Source organism: Betta splendens, chromosome 4 (assembly GCF_900634795.4).
Source record: "Betta splendens chromosome 4, fBetSpl5.4, whole genome shotgun sequence".
NCBI lineage: Eukaryota > Metazoa > Chordata > Actinopteri > Anabantiformes > Osphronemidae > Betta > Betta splendens.
This window is the reverse complement of record NC_040884.2, coordinates 15,948,140-15,972,902: the sequence shown is the minus strand read 5'-3', so window position 1 is coordinate 15,972,902 and position 24,763 is coordinate 15,948,140. Positions and strand designations below refer to the sequence as shown.

Here is a 24,763-nt window from a genome sequence, read left to right as displayed (position 1 = left end):
TTTTGAATAACGAAAACACGATTATATAGTTTCACAATTAAATTCCACGACCACCGTAAACCATCTAAAATAAAAACGAACACATTACTTGTTTGCAGAATCATAAAAAGCAGAAAAGAGAGGAAGACTTTGAGTTAAGCAGAACAAGTGCTTTAATTGGTTTGAGTGAAGGCTTGGATAATGGAGTGTATTATTATTATTATCAACATTATATGTGAACAATAAACATACAGCAACATTTTGGCCTCGCTGTCACTTAAAGGTCACTCTCACCAACCATTGTCAAATAGCAATTAACACACAGACACGCACGCGCGCACACACACTGATGTTATCAATGCTTAAGTCTTATAGATACTGGGGGCCAGAGCTCATGGCGCAGGGGAGGGGCGTGTCCTTGTTAAGCCGTGTGTTTACGTCTAGATGCAATTTACAACAGATAGGACAATTGTGTTGACTATTTCGTTCACTAATAGAAATTCGTTTGTGATTTTGAAGCCAAAGGATACTAACCCAGCTCTGCAGATGCCGCCTGGCCTCCAGTCACATGTAATAAAAAAATACTTAACACTTTTTAAACCACATGAATACAGGGGCTGCTTTTCACAAAATTGGACGTTCATATACATATGCATATATGAGCAATGCACACCTCACTCCATCTTTAATTAAAAAATATATAATACACAATGTTCTGTAAGATGAGTTTGGCAAGTTAACGGTGGCAGCAGGCTGACTGGTGTGTGTGTGTGTGTGTGGTGGTGGTGGTGGGGGGGGGGGTTAATGAGTGAAGGAGCGCATTCATGAGAGGTCACAGAAGCGATTCATTTCAAGGTACAGCAGAGGGTGTGTGTGTGTGTGTGTGTTATTATCGGCTTTAATTTGCATCTGTTAAAGTGTGGCACTGCTTTGCTTACACAGAGCCAGAGTAAAGTTTCCCAACACAAAACCAAAAAAAACCCCCAACTCCCCCAGTGTGCACTGCTGTTTTACACACACACACACACACACACACACACACACACACACACACACACACACACACACACACACACACACACACACACACACACACACACACACACAGCCTCCAGGGCCAAACAGAGCAAAGCAGACTCGAAGTAGATTGTGTTCCCTCATTCCCTGTTTTTAAGACAACCAATGTGTATACTGAACCACAGAACACCAGAAAGAAAAAAAGCCCATTTATAGCTGAAGAACACAGAAATATCAACTATTCACTGACTCAGCTGATAACGTCCCTGATAACACAGGTTCCACAAAACAATGGAAGTTGACGAACATTAACTGGTTCTGAAAATGAAAAGGATTTGTTCGTTGAAGCTTAAGAGACATTTTAGACAATTACTAAGAACAAACACACACATACCTGAAATGTGACTCAATGACAAAGCAGACTACCGAGTGGGGGTGGAGGTGGGGGCTAGATGACGATGGCAAAACACACATACGCGCACGCACACATTTTTTTTTTAATACGAAAGCAGGAAAGGAGCTGGATTTACAGAATGGAAAACTATCCATATACTCAGATTTAAGACAGCCATTTGTTTTTTTCCCCTAGTGGTTATAACACAATATTAGGATGGTTTCACTTAACTGACTGAATAACACTAACAAGTCTACACAGAGGTTTGTTGGTGACAAAGTGGGAGGAAGGTTGAACATAAAAGTGGGAAATAACATATGGCAAAGTAAACACCTATTAAAACAACCTTTTGCATTAGATTTAAAAAAGGTTACAAAATATAAAATTAAATAACTTTTGAAGTATAAAGGCACACATTTTGCACAGTGTATATAATGAAAAAAAAAGTAATTTAAAGCATGGTAGGGACAGTTTATGCTAAACAGTTCACAAATCTGGTTGGGGGGGGGGGGGGGGGGGCACAGACAACCTGAACAGCAACAACACAGTAGAAGGGAAAGGAAACGTAGTCCTGCGACATGCAATCGTGTCATTTTTTTTAAAGATACACCTATATTAAGCATTGTATAAATTCAAGCAATATCATTCTTCATTTGTAACAGCACCATCGTTTACTCCTGGGGGCGGCTTCTTTTTAAATACACCTATATTTCGTGACAAAGAATCCAATGTAAAAATAGAGATGTGAATATAATCTATGATATCTAAACATACTGTGATGGAAGCTTTTTGCTTGGGTTAGTCAGGGAGAACTTCTTTTAGATAATTATCAAGACGACAACACGCACAACAACTATTCTCACTTACACACATGTATATTGCATTTTCCTTGTTAAGACCACATTGACTAATTGGGATTGTGTCCGTAACATTTGGTTCCTTTCCTCTTGTGCAAAATAGACCAAAAAAAAATAATAATAAAAAAATAAAATACGTCAAACAGAACATAAATGTTATAGAACATCAATTCATAAAACTGCCAAATTCAAACACAGATGAACCACCTTTAAAAATGCTCAACAATAACAACACAAACAACGATTAACGCGCAGCAGAGAGGGGAACAACGCTGTTGGTATTAGTCAAATGACTTTTAGGTTTTCAGCTACTCCCCACCCGCCCGCACTTTTTAAACACTGACACACACCACTTTGCCACCACTGGGTGTGTGCTGGTACGATGCTGGAGGTAAACCGTCTTTGTCTGCCCTGAATGCACAAGCACTACCACGCTGCTGCCTAGTCCTGAAATCGACCACCATCGACAGGTCTGCAAAGGGCCGGAAAGGACTAGAACTCCCCGCTGAACACCACTTGTCCACTCCTCCCGTCTAGTATTGCAGTAAATTCCTCCCGACCGTTGAGCGTAAGCAGTACCCATAGGTCACACATGGAGGGGGAGCCACTATTCAAGTTCAGCATTCTAAGGTTGGATTTCTAAGTGAGACGAGTTTAGTTTCCTCCTTGTTGCAGCGCATGTAACAGAATTGGAGCTCTAATCTAAAAGTGCAACATCTTTTAAATTTGACTCATAAGGTGCTGATGGCAACAGAAACGTAGGGGCTGCTGTTGTTTTAGTCAGGCCCCCCCGAATGAAGACAGAACAAAGAGTGGCTTTCTCTTTATCACTTCAACACGTCACAACACTAGGTCATTCCCCGCCACAGGAAGAAAATAAAACCACAACTACACAACAATGCCCAACATCTGATAAGTGAACACAAGTGATGAACATTAAGTGTGTACTGCGTTCACATACTCCTCTGAATCCTGTCTGAATCACTGTGCATCACGACAAAGCAAATGGGAACAAAGCGTTAACAAACACTGACGTGCAACTACTGTTGGACACGAGCGTTACAATTAACTGAAACAACTGAACTCTTCTCAGCCACTGAGAAGTGTTGGTTGGAGTGTGTGTAAGAGGGTAACGCAAGGCTCAGTTCATGACCTGTACACAGAGGATCTGCAGAGGGAAGGGCGGCATCTAAAGGATGAGCGCTAGAGTGGAAACCCGAATGGGCAGATGTGTTTGGCTGCGTGCTTGTATAGCATTTGGGTGGAGGTCTGGCTGTTGGCCTATTGGAAGACGTCTTCCTACTTCCTGAACCTGAATATTTGCATTAGACTAGGCTCAATATAAACATTCTCTTCGTCTCCTGCTCAAGTCTTCTCACTGCTGTATGTGCCGGGATCTGACCTCTGCACTGCCCTTGACCTCAACATACCCTTCCCCAAGCTCCTCGCGGGGACCAAGGTAACAAATACCAAAAGAAAAAACGCAGGGTGCTGAATGTGGTGCTAGAGGCAATTTAAAAGAGCCATATTGCCGCATAAACAACCAGGCAGACAAAAAAATTATATATATAATAATAATGTAATAACTTGGACACTTACTTTCAACACCCTTATCATCCAAAGTAAAACATTACCAAAATTCAACATAGGAGGTTAAATGTAAACGAATAATGTTTTTTTAGCTGCAGAGCATGGTGCTCTACTGGAAGAGAGAGAAACAACCAGGGAGGAAGAAAGAGAACAGATGAGGGAGAGTAATACATAGTCATCACAGCACCTTATTAATTCAGGCTCTCAATGTTTTTCTCTCCGTCGCTTCTTTTCTCTACCTCGCCCCCCTCTTGCCCTCCCGTTCCCATGTGCCTCTGTGTCCGCCGATGCTCCTAGAGGCTATGACAAGATAGTGGTGATGAAATCATAAAACCTCTTGGAGTACTGCTCTGGGTTCACTGTGGAGATCTCGGCTCCCGCCTGTGGGGGGGACACAGACACATTCACTGCACGGAGTTGTCACATTAGCCACAAAGAAGCATCCGATTAGGGTTGTTAGGATGGACGACTGTGTGTTGCTGCATACCCCGTGCTTCACAGTCTTTGCAGCATGTGCAGCTTTCTTCTTGGCATCATAATGCTGCAGGATGTCTATGACAGCCATGAAGTAAACCTCCTTCCTCGGAGCACCTTTAAAACAAATGCACCATCAGTATAAATCACCTACTGGTAAATACAATGAAAGCCCTGTCAACAGCTTGGAGGTGACACTCGCCCAGTAGGGGGAGCTCTCAGCACCATATTACTTCAGCCTAATGAGCCTTTGGCTACTGGCTACTCACTCTCATTGCTTTTGATGGCATAGACATCAATGGCAGGATCGAACTCCCCAGGTGAGAAAGGCTTGGTGCTGTCCAGAGTGTTGCTTGGGCTGTCGGGGGGCGTCCCAATGCCCCCTCCATCACTCTCCCCCTCCTCCTCTGGCTCATTGTCCTCACTTTCTACCTCCTCCTGCTCGGCACGCTCCACGTCATGAATGCCCACCAGCAGACTGTAGTCCATGAGCTTCAACTGGGCTAGGAACTGGGGATGAATCAATTGTGTGTAATTATAGACACATTAACCAATTATCAAGTCTGGTAACTACTGATAACTATATTTTTCTATATTGGGGGTTTCTCATGTAAAGACACACCTTCACTTGATGCACTTTATTCTGATCCTAGGGGGTCTTACTTTTTACAAGTAAAAGATTCAGATTTCTATACATTTTTGCAAACATTTCAAACCCTTTTTTCATTATTGACCATAAAGTGGTGGGCAAAGTATGGTTAATTTATGAAGCTACTGTAAATTCAATCACAGCATTTCCAGTCAGTCCCAAAATGTTAGTGTGATTGTTAAAACTAAGCAAACGGGAATCCACATTTTGAGTCCATGTGAAGGTTAACACATACCTCCACATCTTTCCTAAGCTTCTCCAGGAACATTTTCTTATTCTCCTCATTAATGTAGATCTTCTGCCCGTCATTGATGAAATCATTGTCCTTGTAGGTGGGCAGCTCCTTGGCCTGGTATTGGAAATGAGGAACCCAATAAAAAACACAAAGCTAAACAGTTCAACCTATCAGACATGACACGTCCTGTAGCATTGGGGAAAGTGTGGATAGTCAATTTGTTTTAGAAAATGAGTAAGAAAGTGTATTCAAAACAAGACTCTGACTCCTTAAATCTATTTGAATAATGTTTGTTAACCCCTTAGAATTTTTTATATTTTGCGTGAATGCAAAGCCAATTGTGATCAGAATTTTTAACACACATTCTAAAACTAGAAAAGGGGAACCCCAAGGAGATGAAGCAGCACAGCAGTGCTACTAGACAGGCCTTTAGCCTCCTGGATGTTTCCGTGGGGCTTCTTCGTGACCTCCCAGCCTACTACATAGCTTACTCCTGGTGTGCTATTTCTGGAAAAGGTGGAAAGAATGTTGTGTATTTGTAAAGTCTGCTTAACAGTCCGCTGGTAACGTCCAGACTCTTTGGACAGTTTCACGCAGCACTTTCCAGCTGGACTAGAATCAACAAATCTCCTTTTGTTGGTGTAGTAACATACTGGCAACCCTGTAAGACCCATGTTTCTCTTCCTTAAATAATGGAAAGTCTCCTATGGCTGGACTATCGTCCCAATGATTAAAACATCAACTGATTTGACTGGGAGGTTCACATGATTTTATCACACACACATGGAATATTAGCCATATGATTGTTATGTCTGTATGGAAAACTGGGTTCCCTTTAACTAGTTCAAGTAAAATCAAACAAATTATAGTTCACTTTGAAGGTCAATTTCTTTATCAAAAAGAATAATTTATTAGAACAAGTAGCCCTGCTGACATTTTCCTTTTTTCCAAACTAGTGCTCTTGAAAAAACATTTTACATACAGCAACAGTTATCATAAGATCATAAACAACTGTAACAGTCGAGGGGTATTTCAAAATGCATAAAAACAAGATTAGGTCTGATCCTAAAAAAACAAAAAAAACAGAGTCATGTCAACATTTCAAAACTATGCATGTTGAAACCCCCGGCTGTGATAAATGTGGCTTTGAGTCTGCGGTCGGTTACATTATTCCATCTTGCCTAACCCACCACAGACTCAGTCAAATACAACATGTACTGTACAGGTAGCTTATTGCTAGTACAGTAAGTTGGCCAAGTGTGGGTGTGTCCCAACAAAACACTGCTTCTTTTCAATCTGAATGACTTAACTGTGTGAAACAGTACATGCAGCATGCTCACAGCAGTATACAGATCTATCTGATGCATCAGCTCACCTACACGTTGTTTACACTGGATTTTCTTTTACTGTAAGTATCAGTTCACTATGTTTCTTGTGACATTTTTGTCCGATTAACCTGCTCTTTACATGCATCTGATAGATCCATACACTGTTAAGGACATTGAATTTAAAGCCAGAGTTCATACATGTTGATACTGGGTTGGACTCTGAAAAGCACAAATTCTTATTAATGTTTTCCCTGGCAAACACTATTTTAACTCCGAAACCAGATTGTGGTTTACAGCTAATGTAAACTCTGTTCATATACCCAGTAAAGGCAGAAAACATTTATGTTCTTTTTTTTCTATTTCCTATTTCAGTGCCTATCTAGTGGGATTAATACTCTCCTAAACCAGGCTGCTGCAAAACTGCCAGCAGCCTATAGGGGGAGGAGGAGTTATGTGAAGAGGAACAAGGCCAATTCTGAGTCACTGAGGGGGAAAAAAACAGAGCAGGAAATGAGGTAACAGGGCAGCAGCAACAGTTTAGCTACTACAGCGTTTCTAAGGCGGCAGCAGAAGAGCAGCAACAACAGACGACAGGATCATGAGGTCTGCACACACTGACACACATACACACGCATACAGACAACACCTTAACACACGAACAGGAAAACTCGAACTCTGAGCACATATACTGTGCATATAGATATGACACAGTCAGACATAGACCTCCGGTTTGCAAGAAACATGGGATGAACAACTTGCTAGACAGAATATAAATGCAACACAAAAACTGAATGTGGAAGCAATGTAAAAGTAACTGCAAAGAGAAAACCATTTCACAGGCATTTCAACTCTAAAAACATTTCAACTGTAATTTCAAATCCATATTCAACTGCCTTTTATAACCAGCCACTGAAAATGACTCTCAGCGGACCATTACATATTATACTCCTTCCCCAGTCAGGCATTAGACTCTATGAATCTTCATTGATTTAGGACGACTTTAGTAAACCATTAGCAACTTGAGCAGTGATCTACACTGAGAATCTAACTTCAAGAGAAAGAAAAGTAGGTTGTTAATGAGCATCGCAAAGTAGTGACAAATAAATGATCCCCAAACCAAAACCTTGTCTCTGATCTCAGATAAAAATTGAAAAATTAATGCAATAAATTATATTGTATTATGTATTATGTATGTAGCAAAACCACAGACCTGTCTGTGAGAAAGAGAAAGTAATTATGTTCATTCACTCAATTCACCCTTCTCCCCCACTTGATCATGGTTCCATCTGAAAGCCATTACTGCCCTTCTAATAAAAGCAGCAGACCTAAAATAATAAACAGATATATTCCTTATTAAATTAGTGGTTATTACTGGTGTATCACATTAAGATTTAAGCAAAGAATTATATAGGTATTCATAAACAATTAAAAAGAAGAGGAGTTGCACTGCCTTGTGTCAGTCTACTGTGTCTGCGCACAAAATGCACAACCATAACAACAAAAAAATACCTGGTGTTGGTTTAACTTGTGTTTTAAGATTCCTGACAGATGAACGATACCATTCATGGGTGCAGGACAGGTTCAGGAAATAGTTTTGCTCTGAAGAGTTTTTTTTTTCTGTTTGGTGATTTTAGTTAGTTTGTTTCAGTTTAAACTTGAAAATATAATCCAAACAAAGCAAGGACGCTCTCCCTCTGACATTTCTGATCTTTTCGGCTGCGTAGCAACTTGGCCATGCAGCATGTCCCTCCCATTCATGCCTCCGCTTTACTCTTTTGTTTCTTGTTCTCCAACATGTCAGACTCATGTAGGGGTTGTGGAGCGAATGGTGGAAATTAATTATCTGGCAAAACTAAAACAGGACTTTCTGACAAGTTGAGCAAAAATGTAACTGAATGGGTGAAAAGTGTGGCCTCAAGAAGACGAAGAAACAAAAATGCTCGGCCGTAAAAAAAAAATAAATAAATAAAAAAAAATGTTAAGAAGTTGAATAGATCATGCCTGGTATATGAGCCCTGGTTCTCTTACATCTCTTACGTGTTTCATGGCGCAGTAAAAGCGCGTAGCAATCCGCAGTGTTTGCAGCCTTTGCTGAACGTTACCAGATTTGGGCCGTGGAGGCACATCCTCTGGTGGGGGCGGCTGCTAGAACAGGAGCGAGGAAGGGACGGTAGGGGTGGAGGAAAGGAGAGAAGAAAGGAGAAAGGAAGGGAGGAAGGAAGTTGGAAGTAAAGGCAAAGTGTTTAAAATGTAACAGAACACATTTCGTCAGCTAGGTAGAGGGATGGAAAGGGCATCAGCGCGAAGGATCTGTATCACCAGCGCAGCAACCAGCCTACCAGCAGTACTTTAAGGAGAGCAGGAGCTGGAAACTGAGCAGGAAAATAATCCATATTCTATGAACCTGTAGTCTAACAAATATGTATTCAGGTGTGCTACTATTTGCACAAGCTTCAAATGCTAGATAATGCTGACACATTAAAACCCTGATACCAGCTGGTAATGATGCAGTGCTACTGGGCAGAAAGACAGTAATCAAACCAAATACCGTTGATTAAACCTACACCAGGTCACAACTGGTGATTGCATAAATTATCTACATCAGTATTTGCCAACTTGAAGGTTAGAGCTATAAATGGGTCCTACACAACTTACTGTGTTTAACAACGAATAAGAATAATTGCAAGTAACAAGAACAACTTAAGATCATATTAAACGATATTCTGTCTATAACAGTTAGACTAGCTCTAGCTATTAAACAACACAATTGGCAGCTACAAGAACCACAAAATGCACTAGCATTGTTATTATAAACTATATAAATATAGTTTATGAAAAAAAAGTTCATATGTGGGAGTAACATAACATGTCCATGTTTTACAACAGAATGGAAGCTGGTGTTCATACAAATCAGAACGTGTTAGAAATAATGTGATCTTAAATGGATGCAGAAAAACATTATACACCATGCAGACGCATGCATGAAAGGGAGATGGTCATGCAGTCAGAAGAGAACCCTGCCGTGCTTGTTGTTTGTGTACATCCTTTTAGCACACATTGTACCTTTTAATCAGAACATCTTATTGTTCTTTTTCATTTGGCATCAAGTCTCATCTTCAACAATCAAACTGCCACGTGAGTGTGTCTGAAATGTATCTATAGCAACGAACACCTAAAGAGGGGAACTATTAGTCGTTTTATGCGCGTGTGTACAGTGTAAATTTGTTTCAGGAGAAACTAGCCTCTCCCTGTCAGATCCTTATCTTATGTCGTAACCCTTGGTTATGTCTCAGTTTGACAATCACGCAGAGTAAGTGTGCACACAGCATGTACCGGTTTGTGAAATGCATTTTACCTAGCATTTGTGGCCCTTCTGTCCTTTGCATTCACATTGCATTGAGGATAGACAGCAAACAGTTGTGAAACATTTGTCAGATAAGAGACAAAAGGAAGCTGTGTTAAATGATGTGTCAAACACAGCTGAGCTGCAGGCAAAAAATAGGTCACACAGTAGGCTCACATGTGTTAAATCCTCAGTTGCGTTGGTTTTCCACTCATTTGTTTTAATCCCAATAATGTTTTGTTCTTCCATTTACAGCAGGCTATATTTAGTTCAGGGATTCCCTGAAGTCCTTCATGGCTCATTGCATGAAGAATAAGCCCCTGTAAAACCCAGTGGAAAGTCCAAAGCCCTCTATGTCAAAATGGTAAGGCTCATACAGTATAAAATCGCTTTCCATGGTCAGACCAACCTTTGCAGAGCAGCAAGTGGAGACATGCAATGAGGAAAAAACCCGCATTGGACACGCATTCTTTTTCTAACACTACTTCGATGAATACTCAAATTGACCTTTCAACGATTCTGCAAACATCATCACGGAGAAGTCTTTATCTTCTGAGGTATCCATTTGGATGGTTTACTTTCTAATTTGAAACACAAAGCACACCCAAACTATTGAGCCTTTTTCTCATTTTCAGAGAACCAGTTATTTCTTAACAGACAACCCAAGACTGGGATCAAAACAACCAGTAGCTCAAAACAAAATCATCACTAACAATAAAAAACAGCTCTAGCTTATAGATACACTGGCCACACATACACACAGTCACACACAAAACATTAGATTAGCAACAACTATCAATACATACCCAAACACACACACCTAATCCTCAGTCTTTCACACACAGACAGCAAGCAGGGGGACTGATGGACAGCAGCAACAAGGTTAGAGGGAATAAAGCAAATAAGAGAAACACAAATAGCGTGCAGGGGCTTAAAAAGGAATGGGACGATGAAGTAGGTACTAACTGAAGGTGATGGATACGTGCTACTGTCATCCCCAACCAAAGGAAAACAAAACACAAAACCTGAGTTGTGTTAGTTGGCCATTTGGGTGATGACAGTAAACCTCAAATTGGTTAGGTGCCATTTACCAAAATCGCTGGAGCACATTGTGTTTTTGATCATATTCTTTCGTCGTGTCCACCTGGCTTCATGGCTCAGTCTCAAAACCTGGCTCTTTTTCCAAACATTTCACAATATGAAAGATTTTTTTTCCAAGTTTCTTGGCTTTTCCAGTGCCTTCCAGTTACAGGTCACATTTTTCAAACGAACAAAGACAAAATCTGCACTAATTTTGAGTAATTTGTGCACAACCGAAAAAGAAAAATCACAGCTGAACAAATTTGAATGTTTCATTTTAGTGCCTCAGAAAAATATTAATCAGAATTACTGGAGATTTTTCTTTGCTCTTTCAGAAATAATTATAGAACACTTTTGGTTATGGTCACTTCCACAAAAAGGTTTTGAGGGTTTTGTTAGATAATAAAAATGGCTGATATATATATTTTCTTACTTTTCTGTACTTGTCCTTGTTTATTCTCTAGGAGATAGATTTAGTAAGAGCATTAGAAAATAGAAAGACAAAGTGTCCTTGGTGTTGATGTGCAACAGTGTAATATCTGAATGGATGAAACATGTGTAGCACATCATCAAAATATATATAACACATTAGTTTGAGGTTTATATATACTTTATGTTCAATGCTAAAATTAATGTGGAAATATGTAAATATATAGATCCAGGCTCAGGTTAGGCTACAGTACCTTCTCCTTGTCACTGGCCTCTCTTGCCACAGTAGAACCCTAGAAAAAGTAAAAATAGAAAATGACTTTTTATAAGCCAATTATTACCAGAAGCCCTGGATGGTCCCTTGTGCAGGCCTACACACAGATGCTCCCCCAATTAGGCTCAACGAGACAGATTGAAAGTCTAAACCCAGTTTAAAGTACTTACGGGCAACATGTTCAGAGTGTAAAGTTGCCCTTGTCCTCCAAAAATATAGCATTTGCTCTAATCATGTGCCTTTTGTAAAATACATATTATTTTTACTCTTACATTGCATGCAAAAAATCAGTTTAGTGGAAACCCACGAGAACTAAAAGGAGAGTAGTTGTACGCTCTTAAATTTATATTTATCTTAAAGTGGTGTTATAGACAAAAAATATATTTAATATTTATTATTTTTATAATTCTATGGACAGGAATTGGTATCGTCCCCTCATACCTTGAGATCATACTTTTTGTAGACAGAAAGGCGGTGGGAGAAGACATTGCGTGTAACAATCATGTAGGTCTCGTCTCCGTCCACTGTGAGTCGGTACATCCCCAGAAACTGAGGCAGCAGCGTGTTTCCATGGCACTCCACAATAAACTGGCAAAAGAGAGATGTTGTGAGGGCCTGACTTGTGCGTATGGTACATTTCTATTGCAGGGTGCAGGGTAAGTATTATAATAATATGTTTATAAGTCCTAATTCATTGAAACTTCAGAGCATCAAAGGCCTCTAATGGTGGTTCCTAAAGATTATGATCTATTGTGATTATGTACTGAGCAGTCTTTAATTACTGGCTGTTCCCACCTGATGGTATTTTTTCAGAATGTTATGCATTTCTGCCACATCCTCGCTGCTGATGGTCTTAATGACGTAGCGTTTGTCAAAAGAAGTGTGGAAGCGGGCTCCACTCCGTCCCTGGGCTTCAGTGTTCAAGGGAGCACTACGTGTCAGAGAGTTCTGCAACATAAAAAACAGAAAACAAACTATTTATCGTGTACATACTAAGGAATAAACAACTAAAGGTCCCATATTAAGTTGACATGTTTAAATAACTGACATTGAACTGACAAATTTGTTTAGAAGCCCCTTTCCTTATATAATTGATTAAGGCCTAAGCTGGAACAATATGCCAGTGTCCACTTTAACCATATGGAGTTTTGACCCCTAAGCCTGTTGCATGTCCAAAGCCACACATAGACATGGACAGCTGCTGCCCAGACTTCAAGCCTCAAATGTAACATGATCCAACATCCATGGGTCAATGCCTCATTGTCCAGGCATTCCTGATGTCCTTTGCCTTTAGCCCCTTCCCCCTTTCAACTCACTTGTTAACTTGACTAACTAAGGTTTAACAAACCCATCATCGACGCAAGAGCGTTTGCAAGCGTGGTGAACACATCTGCAGGTACAGATGTAAAACTGCTTGCATTGCATATCACTACAGCTGGGTGTCATAAACTATAACTCTAATATAATTAAAAAGCTACCAGCAAGCTACTTTCAGAGCAAAGGCATTCTCTTTTTTTACTACAAAGCAAAGGACTCATGTAGGAAAAAAGCACAAATAACCGATGTCACAAAATTCCTTTAAACTGACTGCCTTAACACCCCTACTGCCCACTCACTGCGGCCATCCGAACCCTAATGTAAACATGTGAAAATGACAGCTGCACTGAGCTGGGACACAATGACCTCCAAATACTGCCAACTCACTGCACTGAGGATAGGAAGAAGGGAAAACATTAAAAAGAAAAGGAAGAAAGAGAGGGGACTAAAAAAATGGCGGAATTGATAAAAACACAAAATTAAGACTGTTATTACTATAGGCCAGTGTTAGAAAGTGTTAGTTAAGTATGCATTTTAACTAATCATTGGGTTAAATGTACTGGTGTAAGGGGCTTTTTCACCATTATGATCAATTTATTTGTGGAAGTACAGTGTATCTTCATACCAAGAAGTCCAGATCATCAATGCCAAACCTCTCTCTGAGGTTTCGAAACACTAGTGGGCAGTACTCCTTGAATTTGAAATGGCTGGGCATGTTTTCCCTGCGAGTAAAGACAAATTAATTTATAACACAAGTGACATTTTTATACATGCAGTCTGATAAATAATAACTAAAATAAAAAAAGGAATTAACAGTGTCACACTTACTTGTTAAAAAGGTGGTTGTCCACTTTGATTTTAGAATAGGCCTTAAAGTCATCTGGCATGAGCATGATGGGAATCTGGACATGGCTTAATTCGTTTATCTGGGCAGAAAGAAAGGAAAAGGTCAGTGATTTCTCTAATGCAGAAAACAATTCAGCTAAAAGAATGTTATCGCAACAAAAATGCTAGAAGTCAGTAATTGAAAAGCACTGGGATACTGTATGTGAATGACTTAATAAAATCAACACAATCAACAAGACAAAGGTAAAGGTGTGGACTCAAATCATCACTACTGAAGCCAACTAGTTTATGCTCAGTTTACGTACAGGTGTATCTTGATCTATTGTTGACAAAAGAGTTTTCTTTGTCAAATATGTTGCATAGCCCAAAAACATGAAAAATATCCGAGAAAAAAAAGTGCTGATGTTTTTTAAAATGTAATTAGTAATTATAATTCACATATTAGGATCCATAATTCTCATGGTGCAGTAGGAGATGAAACAAACTAGTAGCACTCAGACAGATTAGACTTCCTAAACAATACAGTCATTGAGATGCTTCATTAAATTTTGTACACTGCTTAAACAGTGGGGCCCCAAACACATAAGGTACATTGCAGGGGTTTCTATTCAAAGTTGGACATGCATCACATAACTGTAATACATAGACCTGACATTTGTTTTGACTCAGGAACAGCTTGTGTGTGTGTGCTTCTTTGTTGCTGGCTCCAGGCAGGGGTGCTGGCTGGTGGCATCAATCTATTAATAAATAGTCATTCCAAAAACAACATAACTGCAGGTCCACCAAATGAGCTCATAAAATGGAGCTACAACATTAATGACAAGATATGTGAGTGAGCGCGCATGTGTGTCTCTACAGTATGTACCAAGTGTGCTTAATTGCTATAACAGTAAGCCAATTCAATCTGTTTTACTGCCAACAAACAGTAATTCAAGTACACTTCTGACATTTATGCTCAACAAAGACACCAACAACTTCACAATGCGCTAACAAACCAAAATAAATTACAAATCAGGGTACAAATATCGCTAATATTCTAATTATTTCATTGGTATTTGTACATTTCTGTTATAATGTGTGCTATAATTCTTAATACGCTGATTTCCACGGTTCAAATTCAAATTCAAATTCAATTGTAGCAAAAATAACGATAGGCAGGCAGAATAGGCACAGATTACACAATTAACCACTGAGTATAAAGTAGTAGTTAAATAGTTAAGAAGCACTTGAGGTACTGGTCCCAGATCTCAACACTGTATGACTGATCAATAATCCAGTTTGTGTGCCAAAAGTACTCTTCATTGACTGATAGTACAGTATATTTGGATTAGTGCAGACACAAGCGTCCAAGAATTGGGAATGAAATGGGAATGGGAAATGGGAATTTCCCCACTGTGGGACTAATAAAGGCATTCTAATATACAGAAACACATATATACAGACATTTAACCTGGTCTTCCAACATCAACCTATTGTAACATATATGTAAATATTCATAAATTAGCATTGAATTCAGTGTTTTAGTACATCAATCTTAAAGACAAAGACAGGGTAGAAGAAAAAGCTTAAAAAGGCAGACACGAGAAAGCAAAAATTAAACAGAATGGAGCGAGCAGCTCAACAAAGACGACAGATGCCATATCCAAGTATGTCTCAGTACCTTTGTGTGACAAGCACCAAAGTCACAATGATGCTATAGCACAGATCTAGTCTGAGTATTCAGCGAGGAGATGTCGCCTTACCAACAAAGCTGCGATTCAAGCAAAGGCAGACACAATGCTTTATGTTAGCAGGAACACATACACATCTGTTGGAACATTGGTGAAAGTCAACGCACAAATAGGTTCTATATTTCTGTCGAGTCGCAAACTTGGGAGTATCTAAATGACATGACAATAAATTTCATATTGTCATTACATTTCATAATCAACATGAAGTAGGGAGCCTGACCTACAATTTGAGTTTGAGGTGTCAGCCTACCTGTGTGTTGCTGTACACCAGTCGCAGTTCCCACTCTACGACTGAACAAATATTTTGTGTGACAGATGCTCGCAGCCAAGATGGTGTGTTTCTGAAACTTGGTAATGACAAGTTCACCACATAATAGTATCAAAAGTTCAGGATACTTTTGTACTAAGTTTAAATTTTATTTTGAGTGCAAATTTTCAACAGAAATAGACAAATTATCAACAAAAAGTGCAAAAGCCAGCATTAATATAGAGATGAGTATCTGGGTGTCCACAGCCAGAGTTTTGCATGGGTAAAAGTACCACCAATCCAGAAGAGTATTTTTGCCATGTGGGTAATATGTATTCCAAGGAATATTGTGAATAATGCAGCAGCAAGACAATTCTATACTGTATGTGCTACAAGAGCGTTTTTCGTACTGTAGGCACAAAATGGATATGCTTGACTGGCCTGAATGTAGTAGAGATCTATTTACAGTACTATGTATAGCGCATCATGAAAAAGAAAACCAGGCAGCGATTAGACTATTGACCTTGCATCCAACATAAATAGGATTATATCAATCTTCCAAACTCCAACAATTTGTATCTTCTACAACCAGAACCAACAAAGAGTCATTAGAAGAAAAGCTGCAGTAATACAATAGCAAACAAATCCCAAACTTGAGTTTTTAGCATAATAAAACAAAAGGAAGTGCACATGTAGGGGCTGAATACTTTCTAGAGATATTTCTTTTATCTGCTATGTTTCTTAGAATTTCTTTTAGACACACACACACACACACACACACACACACACACACACACACACACACACACACACACACACACACACACACACACACACACACACACACACACACACACACACACACACACACACCTCTGTGTGTTTTCTTTAATCAAACGCATGCAGCAAATCTGCTTATCTTTCTGCAGCTATCAATCTTGCAGAGAAATTTCACACCACTACTTCCTGTTTGTCTCCATGGTGATGAGGACTGGTTTTCCGGCCCAGAGTGAAGCAAGAGTTCGCTGTTGCTCCAATGGACAGGAAGTTGTTGAAGAGAGTGTGCTCCGTCAGCAGCATGGCATAGTGTTATCTTGCTGAACAATGAGAGAAAGATGACTCATTCTTAGCAGATGATAGCCCACTAATTCTTTCAACAGCACAGAAATTATACCATGTATACTCCACTTGGTTAAAGTACAGATGATTCTAATAAAGCAGGCTTGCCCCCAGAATGAGACATTCAGCAACAAACAGCATTAGAACAACAGCCAGTTGCTCTCATGTCTGTCAACATAGTTACTGACTTTCATGATACAGCTGATGTTGCAGTGTTGATCTAGGTTACAAAATGCCTTAGTCCTTAACGTTCCACTATCACTTTATTCAGACTCACATAATCTCTCGACATTTGTACAGCAGTGCACATGAATATAATGGGTGGCCCCATGAAGAAGCTCCAGTTTCCTTTATAGTTTCCCTTAGTTTGCCAAAATATCTGAGAAATGAAAGTGAGCTTATGTATTGGAAAGTTTGTACAGTTTTGAACTTGCCAGTTTTAATCCTGCAAAACCTCTTTTTTAAGTTTTATTTACAAGATGTTGTACGTTAAGTGGTTCTTATTCTAATTTTATTATGTAATAATTTAATATTTTGAAGATTAAATGTAAAGGAATAACTATAAATGTTGCACTCTAATCTACATAGTGTACTAGATTTTTCACTTTTACTGATTTTTGCAGGGTTTAGTTATATACCCAAAAGAGTGTGGCATTTGTTGTCAAAGAGGTAGAGTAGATCATTACTTCACGTAGCAGGAGTGCAGCTAATCTACAGGGGAAAGGTGAGCAAAGCTTTACATCATCCTCAGGAGCAGTTCACTAGCAGCCAATAGTGAACCTGTAAAACCTAAGCAGAGACACACCTGCATGCAAGCTACTCAAGCTTCAAACAAAAACAGACTGACCATCAAACTCACAGTTACTCCTGATTGAGAAAAATGTGTTTCTCCATTACATTAGTAATGTTTGACCAACTATATTAAACCAAATTTATTCTTGCCTTATCAGGTGTTTTAAGGCAATTTGACTGCATGGTAGGTTAACTAGTCAGAATTTACAGTATAAATGAAAACATAATTACAGTTATCACCAGTAGGAATGCATGTGCAATCACACGAGTAGACAGCTTAGCAAGGCTGTTGTAAAGTCAGTGCTATGAAAGGCCAGCTATTAAAGGATGTAGTGGTTTAGACTGACTGAGCAACAAACAGGATTATAGTATATGACCGGACCTGCTCAGAGAATCAAGCTGTTCAGCAACATGCCATTTCACATCTGAGCAAAGAGCATGTTATGGCATAGGGACTTACATAAATATTATGTACATTGGGTATGCATGCATCTTTCTAGTGATCATACAGCTAAACACCTAATACTAGACTGCATCATTGTTGTGTTGTTGTACCCACTAAACTGCTAACTGATGGTATGTCTATGTCTCTGTACAAATGAAGGAGAGGACAAAAAAGAAAACCTTTCACAATGTTTTTCAAGAAAAAAAGCTAGAACAAACTACAAGAAGCTTCTGTAAGCTAGACAAAAGAAGCTATGATGCGAGACCCAAGTTCTATTTTCCTCACCCATAATCATCAAACATATTAGCTGTAGGTCACCCCTGCAGATATTTATAGTATCCACCTCTTATGTAATCCAAAGAACCAGACATAGCTACTCTGAGTCAGACACAAAGAAAGCACTCTTCATTAAAATCCATGACCGTAATGGATGCAAAACATACGTACATACTGGTTATGCTAGGATCTGAAAATATAAAGTCACTCTTAAATAGACATTCATATCTGTTCATTTACTAAAACCATATGTCCTATCATGTTCCTAATTTTTTAATAATCTTTATGAAACATTTTAGCACCTGCACCTCTGTAAAGTTCAGTGTATCTGAGACATCTCAAATGTAAACAGTGACCTACCCATAAAGACCATACAGTGAGTGTTGTTCTCTACTATAAACCCTTTAAGTGGTTCTCAAGTTACTTTCATAAAAAAAAAAAAAAAAAAAGTTTTAAAAGTATTTGTCTATTTTGTTTTTAAGAGCAAGATTGACAAAGTCTGTGGGGCATGGTAACTCACTGCACACTGTAGCCTACACCTTTTGGGGGGCTCAAAGCAGTGTTTTTATTGAGGTCTTTGAAGATCATCTTAATCTATTTCTTCACAATATGAGTAGGTAAGAAGGGTCCACATAGAATGATAGGGGATACAAATAGAGCAGCCTTACTGTGAAAATAAATGCCAAGACAAATGCCCTGCAATGCATGCCTTAAACAGTGACAATGCAGTGTTCCAACCAGTCACATATCTACTTAGAAGTCAGCAGTGAAAGACATCATGACAGGTTGTATTACTATAGTGCTATCAAACTCCCTTGGGTAAAAAAAAAATGAAAGCAAAGCCAGAACTTCAGCACAAAGCTTTCTACCGTTCAAATTAGTACAACTGTATCTTTCTAGAAAGCAGTTATGTTAAACTGTGCTCGTAAAGCTTGAATGCATGCTACTGCATGCTACACATGAACACTAATGCTGAACATGTAAGTTAAGTGCAAAAGGTTGAATGCTACTAGATGCAGAGAAGGTGGAGATGGATGCTAAGGAATAATAAATCTTAACCTGTTATACTGACAGAGGTCACGCGTAGCAACACTGTGCAAAGAGAGAGACTGTGGAACTACACAAAATGTACATAACTACTCTATATTTGCACCAGAGTACAAAACAGATCTATTTGCGAGTACCATGCCATATGGCAAGTTGTTGCAATGATAAAAAGCATATAATGATACTTGGCAAAGTGCAAGATTCACATGATGTGTGTGTGTACACCAGAGGGATTTCATATAATCTTCAAAAGAAACCATCTGCTTGTACGTGTTAAAAAATAAAACTTTGAAATTATCAGTATTCCACAGTTTCCAAGTAGTTTCATTTATGTCATTAAACTGGTAAATAACAATATTTCTTTGCCAAATCCTGCAGACCTTGTCAACACTGCTCTCTGGAAAACAGTAAAGATGTGCTCTTTAAAGTGCTCCTGCAGTGGGTTTGGAACATTCAATTGCTGTTGATGTTTTATTATGTTATTTTTAAGAAGCCAAAGCAAGCTGTTAATTTATCCCTGGGATGTTTAGTCATTTTAAAGTTATTTTATTTTAGATCCAAACATGACGAGAGTCTTAATGTAAGCCAAGATTTACAAGATTTTTTTGTTAAGTTTCTAAGAGCCACTGCTTTGATGAAGAATATACAATGTGCTGTAGGTTATAACAACAGATACCAAATATGTCAAACTGTTGGCACATCCTGTGGACTACATGTGTGATTAATATGTAGTCTCAAGAAGCATCTTTGCAGGATTCATACTATGTAATCCCAATGTCCTCAACTACAGTCATGTTAGGGTTCCTAAAGCACACAGAACTTGAGAATTTGACAGTCTGTTACAACACTACCAATATTCTAGAAATATTGACAGAATAACATACAATTATGGAAAGTACTGAATTGCAAAATCAAAACAAATCTGGTATTTCTACTTTAAAATGCAGTGTTCTAAAATATAAGACGCCCAGATATATGACTGAGGATGAAATAATAATCAGGAGATTATACTCATTTATCAGGTATAGCTAAAAGAAAACCAGAGGCTATTGCAGACACGAAAAAATTGTGCAATACCAGCTAGGTAAAAACCACTTTAGTTTTTACATGCAAATGTTAACCTACCTTATATTAACATATAGAAAACTGCAGCATTAATACCCTTTGGTAGTGATTCTGATGATGAGTAATAAACTTCATTTTTATATTACTACTGGCATTAGATATGGAACAGTGAAAAGGAAATGTGTCTCTCTGTTATGCAATCTATGAGCATAGTTTGAACACGTACACTGCCAGTGAAAAGTATTGGCTCACTGTCTCCTCAGTGTCTTTTTTTGCACTTCTTTTTCTTTTACTTTTGAATTGTACAATATTGCTGAAGACATAAAAACTATGAAAGACTGTGTATTAAATTATAATGTAAACAAAAAAAAGGTTGACCAATCCATAGTCATATTTTACATTGTCCAGAGCTGCATATAATTTTGTTGACAGCACAACCACTTTCTCATCACATCTAGAAAGAAATCACTTGAAACTATGCTCAGTTCGTGGATACACCTTTTTCTTGATTTCCTAATGTACTTTAGACCAAGAGTTATACCCCAATTAGTGCTGCTACTAGTGCAGCACAAATTCATATTGTGTTAAAGAAAGTGTTAAACAAAACCAGATCAGACAAAAACCTTTTGTGAATTCTCCAAATGCACCAAAACTGCCAAATGCCAATACATTGGCTCTCATGGAAACCTTCCTAGGTACTAAAATGAACAAAAGACAATCCGTTTCTTAGAATAACTAGCCTCAGTAATTGTTAAATTACAGCACCTCACACCAGAGCCCATATAAACGTTCCTCAAAGTTAAAGTGGCAGACATATTTCAACAAATGATAGAACTTCACACTTGAATTGCAACAAAGAAACCATACTCAGAAGAAAAACAGTCAAGAAAAGCAAGGAAATTAAATTATAACAATGTTCTGATGGCCGCTGTGTCTTTTATTAGACTTAGAGAGGGTAACCAGATTACTGAATGTGTGGTTTTCACTGTAAAGCATAGAGGGGAAGGTGTGATGACGTGGGGATGCTCTGCTGGTAATACTGCTGGTGACTTCATAATGGAGGGAACACTATCCATTTGGTTTTCACTTAGTCACTACAGTCGTTTGTTTTCTAACAGGACAATACCCTCAAAAGGCACCACTAGGTTAAGTGAGAGCTGTTTGTCCAAGAACAAGTATTACAGGGAGCTGTATGAAGATGCCTAAACTGAAAAGTTGGAATTGAAGAACCAGACCCAATTATCCTGATCCTCTGTATACTTTGTTGTCTGCCCTTCTGCAACCATTATCTTCCTAAGACTCATTTGTACTCAAATGCAATACTGAAGATAGTCTATGGTGGTGCACACTCATTTTGGTGCGGTGAGGATGTCTGAACCCTGAAGTTTAGGGTTTTGGTTAAGTTTAGGCTAGGGTTGGGCAATATTTGTGGTAAGGATAAGGTAATGAGCAGGAGCAAGTACAGTGACGGTGAATGGGTTTGTCAGTGTGTGATCTAATTGGAATCAGAAACTAATGATTTCCATTGAGTACCAGCAATTTTTTTAACAGTGGTAATAAAAATGATAACCACAGCAATTCTTCTCACTGTAATAGTGAACAAGGGTAAATTCAATACCACAGTATATCAACAGAAATCACGTGTAGTTGACATATTTTATTATTATTATTATTATATTTTATAACTCATAAAATGTTCTTGTTCCTACTGAGATGAAGCCCATTAATTAAGTAACAGTTCACCCAGCAGTCACTGCTGGGTGAACTGTTACAAACTGACTACTGAGCACTGCTACACAGTGCACAAACCAAAACAACCAGATTAAGCATATTGGTTGACATTAATTGTATTTGGAAGATAATTAAGGGTAATACAGTAGAGAAGAAACTACCATACAGTACAACCAAATTATTTCATAAAATGCACTAGTATGGTTTATATAAATGTACATTGTTCTCATACCCTCTGAAAAGGTTTCTACTTAGTGTGTGTCTCTTTTATTTACATATTGGAATTTATTCTCAGTTTAAACACAAGATAAACTGTTATATAAACACACAGTGCTATATGTTATGATTATTAGTAGCAAGCTGAATATGGGATGTGTAAAAATGTAACAACTGAGAAACTGTGGATATCTTTGTGATTTCTAGTAATGTGTACAAAACGGTGTGTTGTACACATTACTGTTGGTGCCAAAAATGTGTGTGTCCTCTGCCTGCCAAGTTGTGTTGTTTCCAATTTACGAGTATCGTCTCGGTGCAGTTGAAGAAAAAGTAGACTGTACAGACAAGCTGTCTCGCATGGGAAGATCTGCTCTCTCATGACACAGTGCCCTAGGAGCTTATCCTGCATGTGCACAACAGGAAGCTACGGACGAGTTTACTCCTCAGATACATAAACAAACAAACACACACACACACACACACACACACACACACACACACACACACACACACACACAATGGTGAAAACATCAAAATCACACAATAACGCAGCATGCAAGATGGACCCGTACAAACCTTACTACACACAACTAGTGATTTGACATTTACTGACAGCACAACAGCCAACAGCTGGACACCTGTCATCTCATACTTGTCAATCAAGTCACAAAGGCTGACAGTTGACAGCAAATACCTAAAGCTTAATGTGGGACACCAAAAGGTCAACAGGGATGCAACAGAGGATCAGCACGAGTATTATATGGTCTGACTTACCGAATGGTTGACTCCCCACATAAGTACGCTGAGCAGAGGGTCGCTGGAACGGAAGAGCTTCACTTTCTGAGCGACGAAGTGTTTCTTCTTAGTCTTCGTTTTGCTCGCAATAGATGCGGCGATGCTGCTCGCTGAAGCCATCTTTAAACAAGCTCGCTGTTGCAAGTCGGTACAATAGTCTTGTCAGTGTCTCTTCGCTTGAAGGTGGTACGGTGCCCACCAGCTCACGACTCCGTATCACCAACACGGCTCATAGCCAGGTCGCAAATCAGAGTGCCCCAGTTATTTGCTTCATCCGGCGTCCTGCACAGCTTAGCTAATGATATGATCCTACCTCGACAACGGCTGATATGGCAGAAACGCGGCGTGTTTAATTTAATACTGCTGCTCTCCCTCGCCTGACGGTCCGCCGCTTCGCGCAGCCCACATCATAAGACTCTTCCTTCCTCGACTTGTCTGGAGCTCTCCGCACCCCTAAGATGTGAGGTCTCAGCGAGCTGGCGTTAGCATTACCGCGTAGCTTGCTAGTTAGCAAACATCAACGACAAATTTCAATAAAAATTTTGAAGAGGTGGCGAAACGTGAAGTCACGTCACGAATGTAAAAACATTCGTCCATGTACTCCTAAAACTGCTAATTAAAATAACAAACTACTGACAATGAACGGCTAGCTAAACGCCCCTGACTACCAGCTAACGTTAGTCCTTCCGACCTTCGCCAGGCAACCAGCTATGCAACGTTAGCCATGGGACGGCAAAAAGCAGAACAGGGCTCCGCTACCGTTAGCATGTAAGCTAACCGTTCACGCTAGCTAGCAGCGCACCAGTAGCAACGGCCCAGCCCCCTCCGACGCGTTTTTGGTCAGTCCGTAGAGATGAGTAGGGTGTATCCTGTCATGTTCCTGTCATGAACACATTTCTGGACGTAAAATAAAGAGGTGGTCAAATCCGTGTGCACAGAAGTATCGTTCATGCGTGCCGCTGTCATCTGACAGCTCGGCGGAGGGGAGGGGAGGGGAGGGGACGTGACAGCCTGCGCTTCGCCTCTGCTGTGAGGATTCGCTGCACCACCCTCCCTCCACCGGGTCTATACCACTTTTTTGCCTTTTAATAGCACACAAGAGCCTATTTATATCAGCCTAAATCTGCATCTGGATTAAAAATTCTCAGTGGTCATTAAAATGTTACGATCCAATCTAAAATCTCCGCTCAGGGTGACAATGTAACATTATCTTAATGACAATTTGCAAGTGGGCGTCTTTCTTTTCCCCACTGTTCCGTTAATATGCATGAGCAAAATAAATAAACTATAATAATAACAAGATTGAAATAAATGACTCAACCTAACGCCTCGTCATTATCTTTGGCTCGTTTTAGCTGAGATCAGTCCGAGGCTCATTTGAGGCTACACAATGAAAATGTCCCGCAGCATCAGAGCTAATGTCTTTCTGATGCGCATTGTGCTGTTTCCACATTGCTGTGTCAGTAGCTCTCTGTGGGCACGATGCCT

General features: G+C 39.3%; 1 protein-coding gene across 10 annotated transcripts; it reads right to left on the bottom strand.

The window, feature by feature from the left end:
- Positions 1 to 134: 134 nt before the first annotated feature.
- pip4k2aa (phosphatidylinositol-5-phosphate 4-kinase, type II, alpha a) lies at positions 135 to 24,300 on the bottom strand. 10 transcript variants are annotated; one of them, XM_029146015.3, is made up of 12 exons: positions 23,255 to 24,300; positions 13,795 to 13,892; positions 13,592 to 13,688; positions 12,445 to 12,597; positions 12,091 to 12,237; positions 11,630 to 11,668; positions 11,380 to 11,406; positions 8,552 to 8,668; positions 5,196 to 5,309; positions 4,581 to 4,821; positions 4,325 to 4,428; positions 135 to 4,218 (listed from the first exon to the last, which is right to left on the bottom strand). In XM_029146015.3, the coding sequence occupies exons 1-12, from the start codon at positions 23,393 to 23,395 to the stop codon at positions 4,138 to 4,140; spliced, it is 1,359 nt and encodes a 452-aa protein (XP_029001848.1). In that variant the 5' UTR covers positions 23,396 to 24,300; the 3' UTR covers positions 135 to 4,137. The 10 variants fall into 10 exon arrangements, with proteins under 10 accessions (XP_029001848.1, XP_029001851.1, XP_029001850.1 ...); XM_029146018.3 differs by having other exon boundaries at positions 8,561 to 8,668; XM_029146017.3 differs by having other exon boundaries at positions 8,552 to 8,665.
- Positions 24,301 to 24,763: the final 463 nt, after the last annotated feature.

What these genes read in the sequence shown, in the direction of transcription:
- pip4k2aa (XM_029146015.3), bottom strand. Translation starts at nt 23,395, where the DNA reads ATGGCTTCAGCGAGCAGCATCGCCGCATCTATTGCGAGCAAAACGAAG. An exon ending in GACAACCACCTTTTTAACAA is followed by an intron (nt 13,689 to 13,794) that starts GTAAGTGTGACA and finishes CTTTACTCGCAG; the next exon opens with GGAAAACATGCCCAGCCATT. An exon ending in ACAAGGACAAGTACAGAAAA is followed by an intron (nt 8,669 to 11,379) that starts GTAAGAAAATAT and finishes CTCCTGTTCTAG; the next exon opens with CAGCCGCCCCCACCAGAGGA.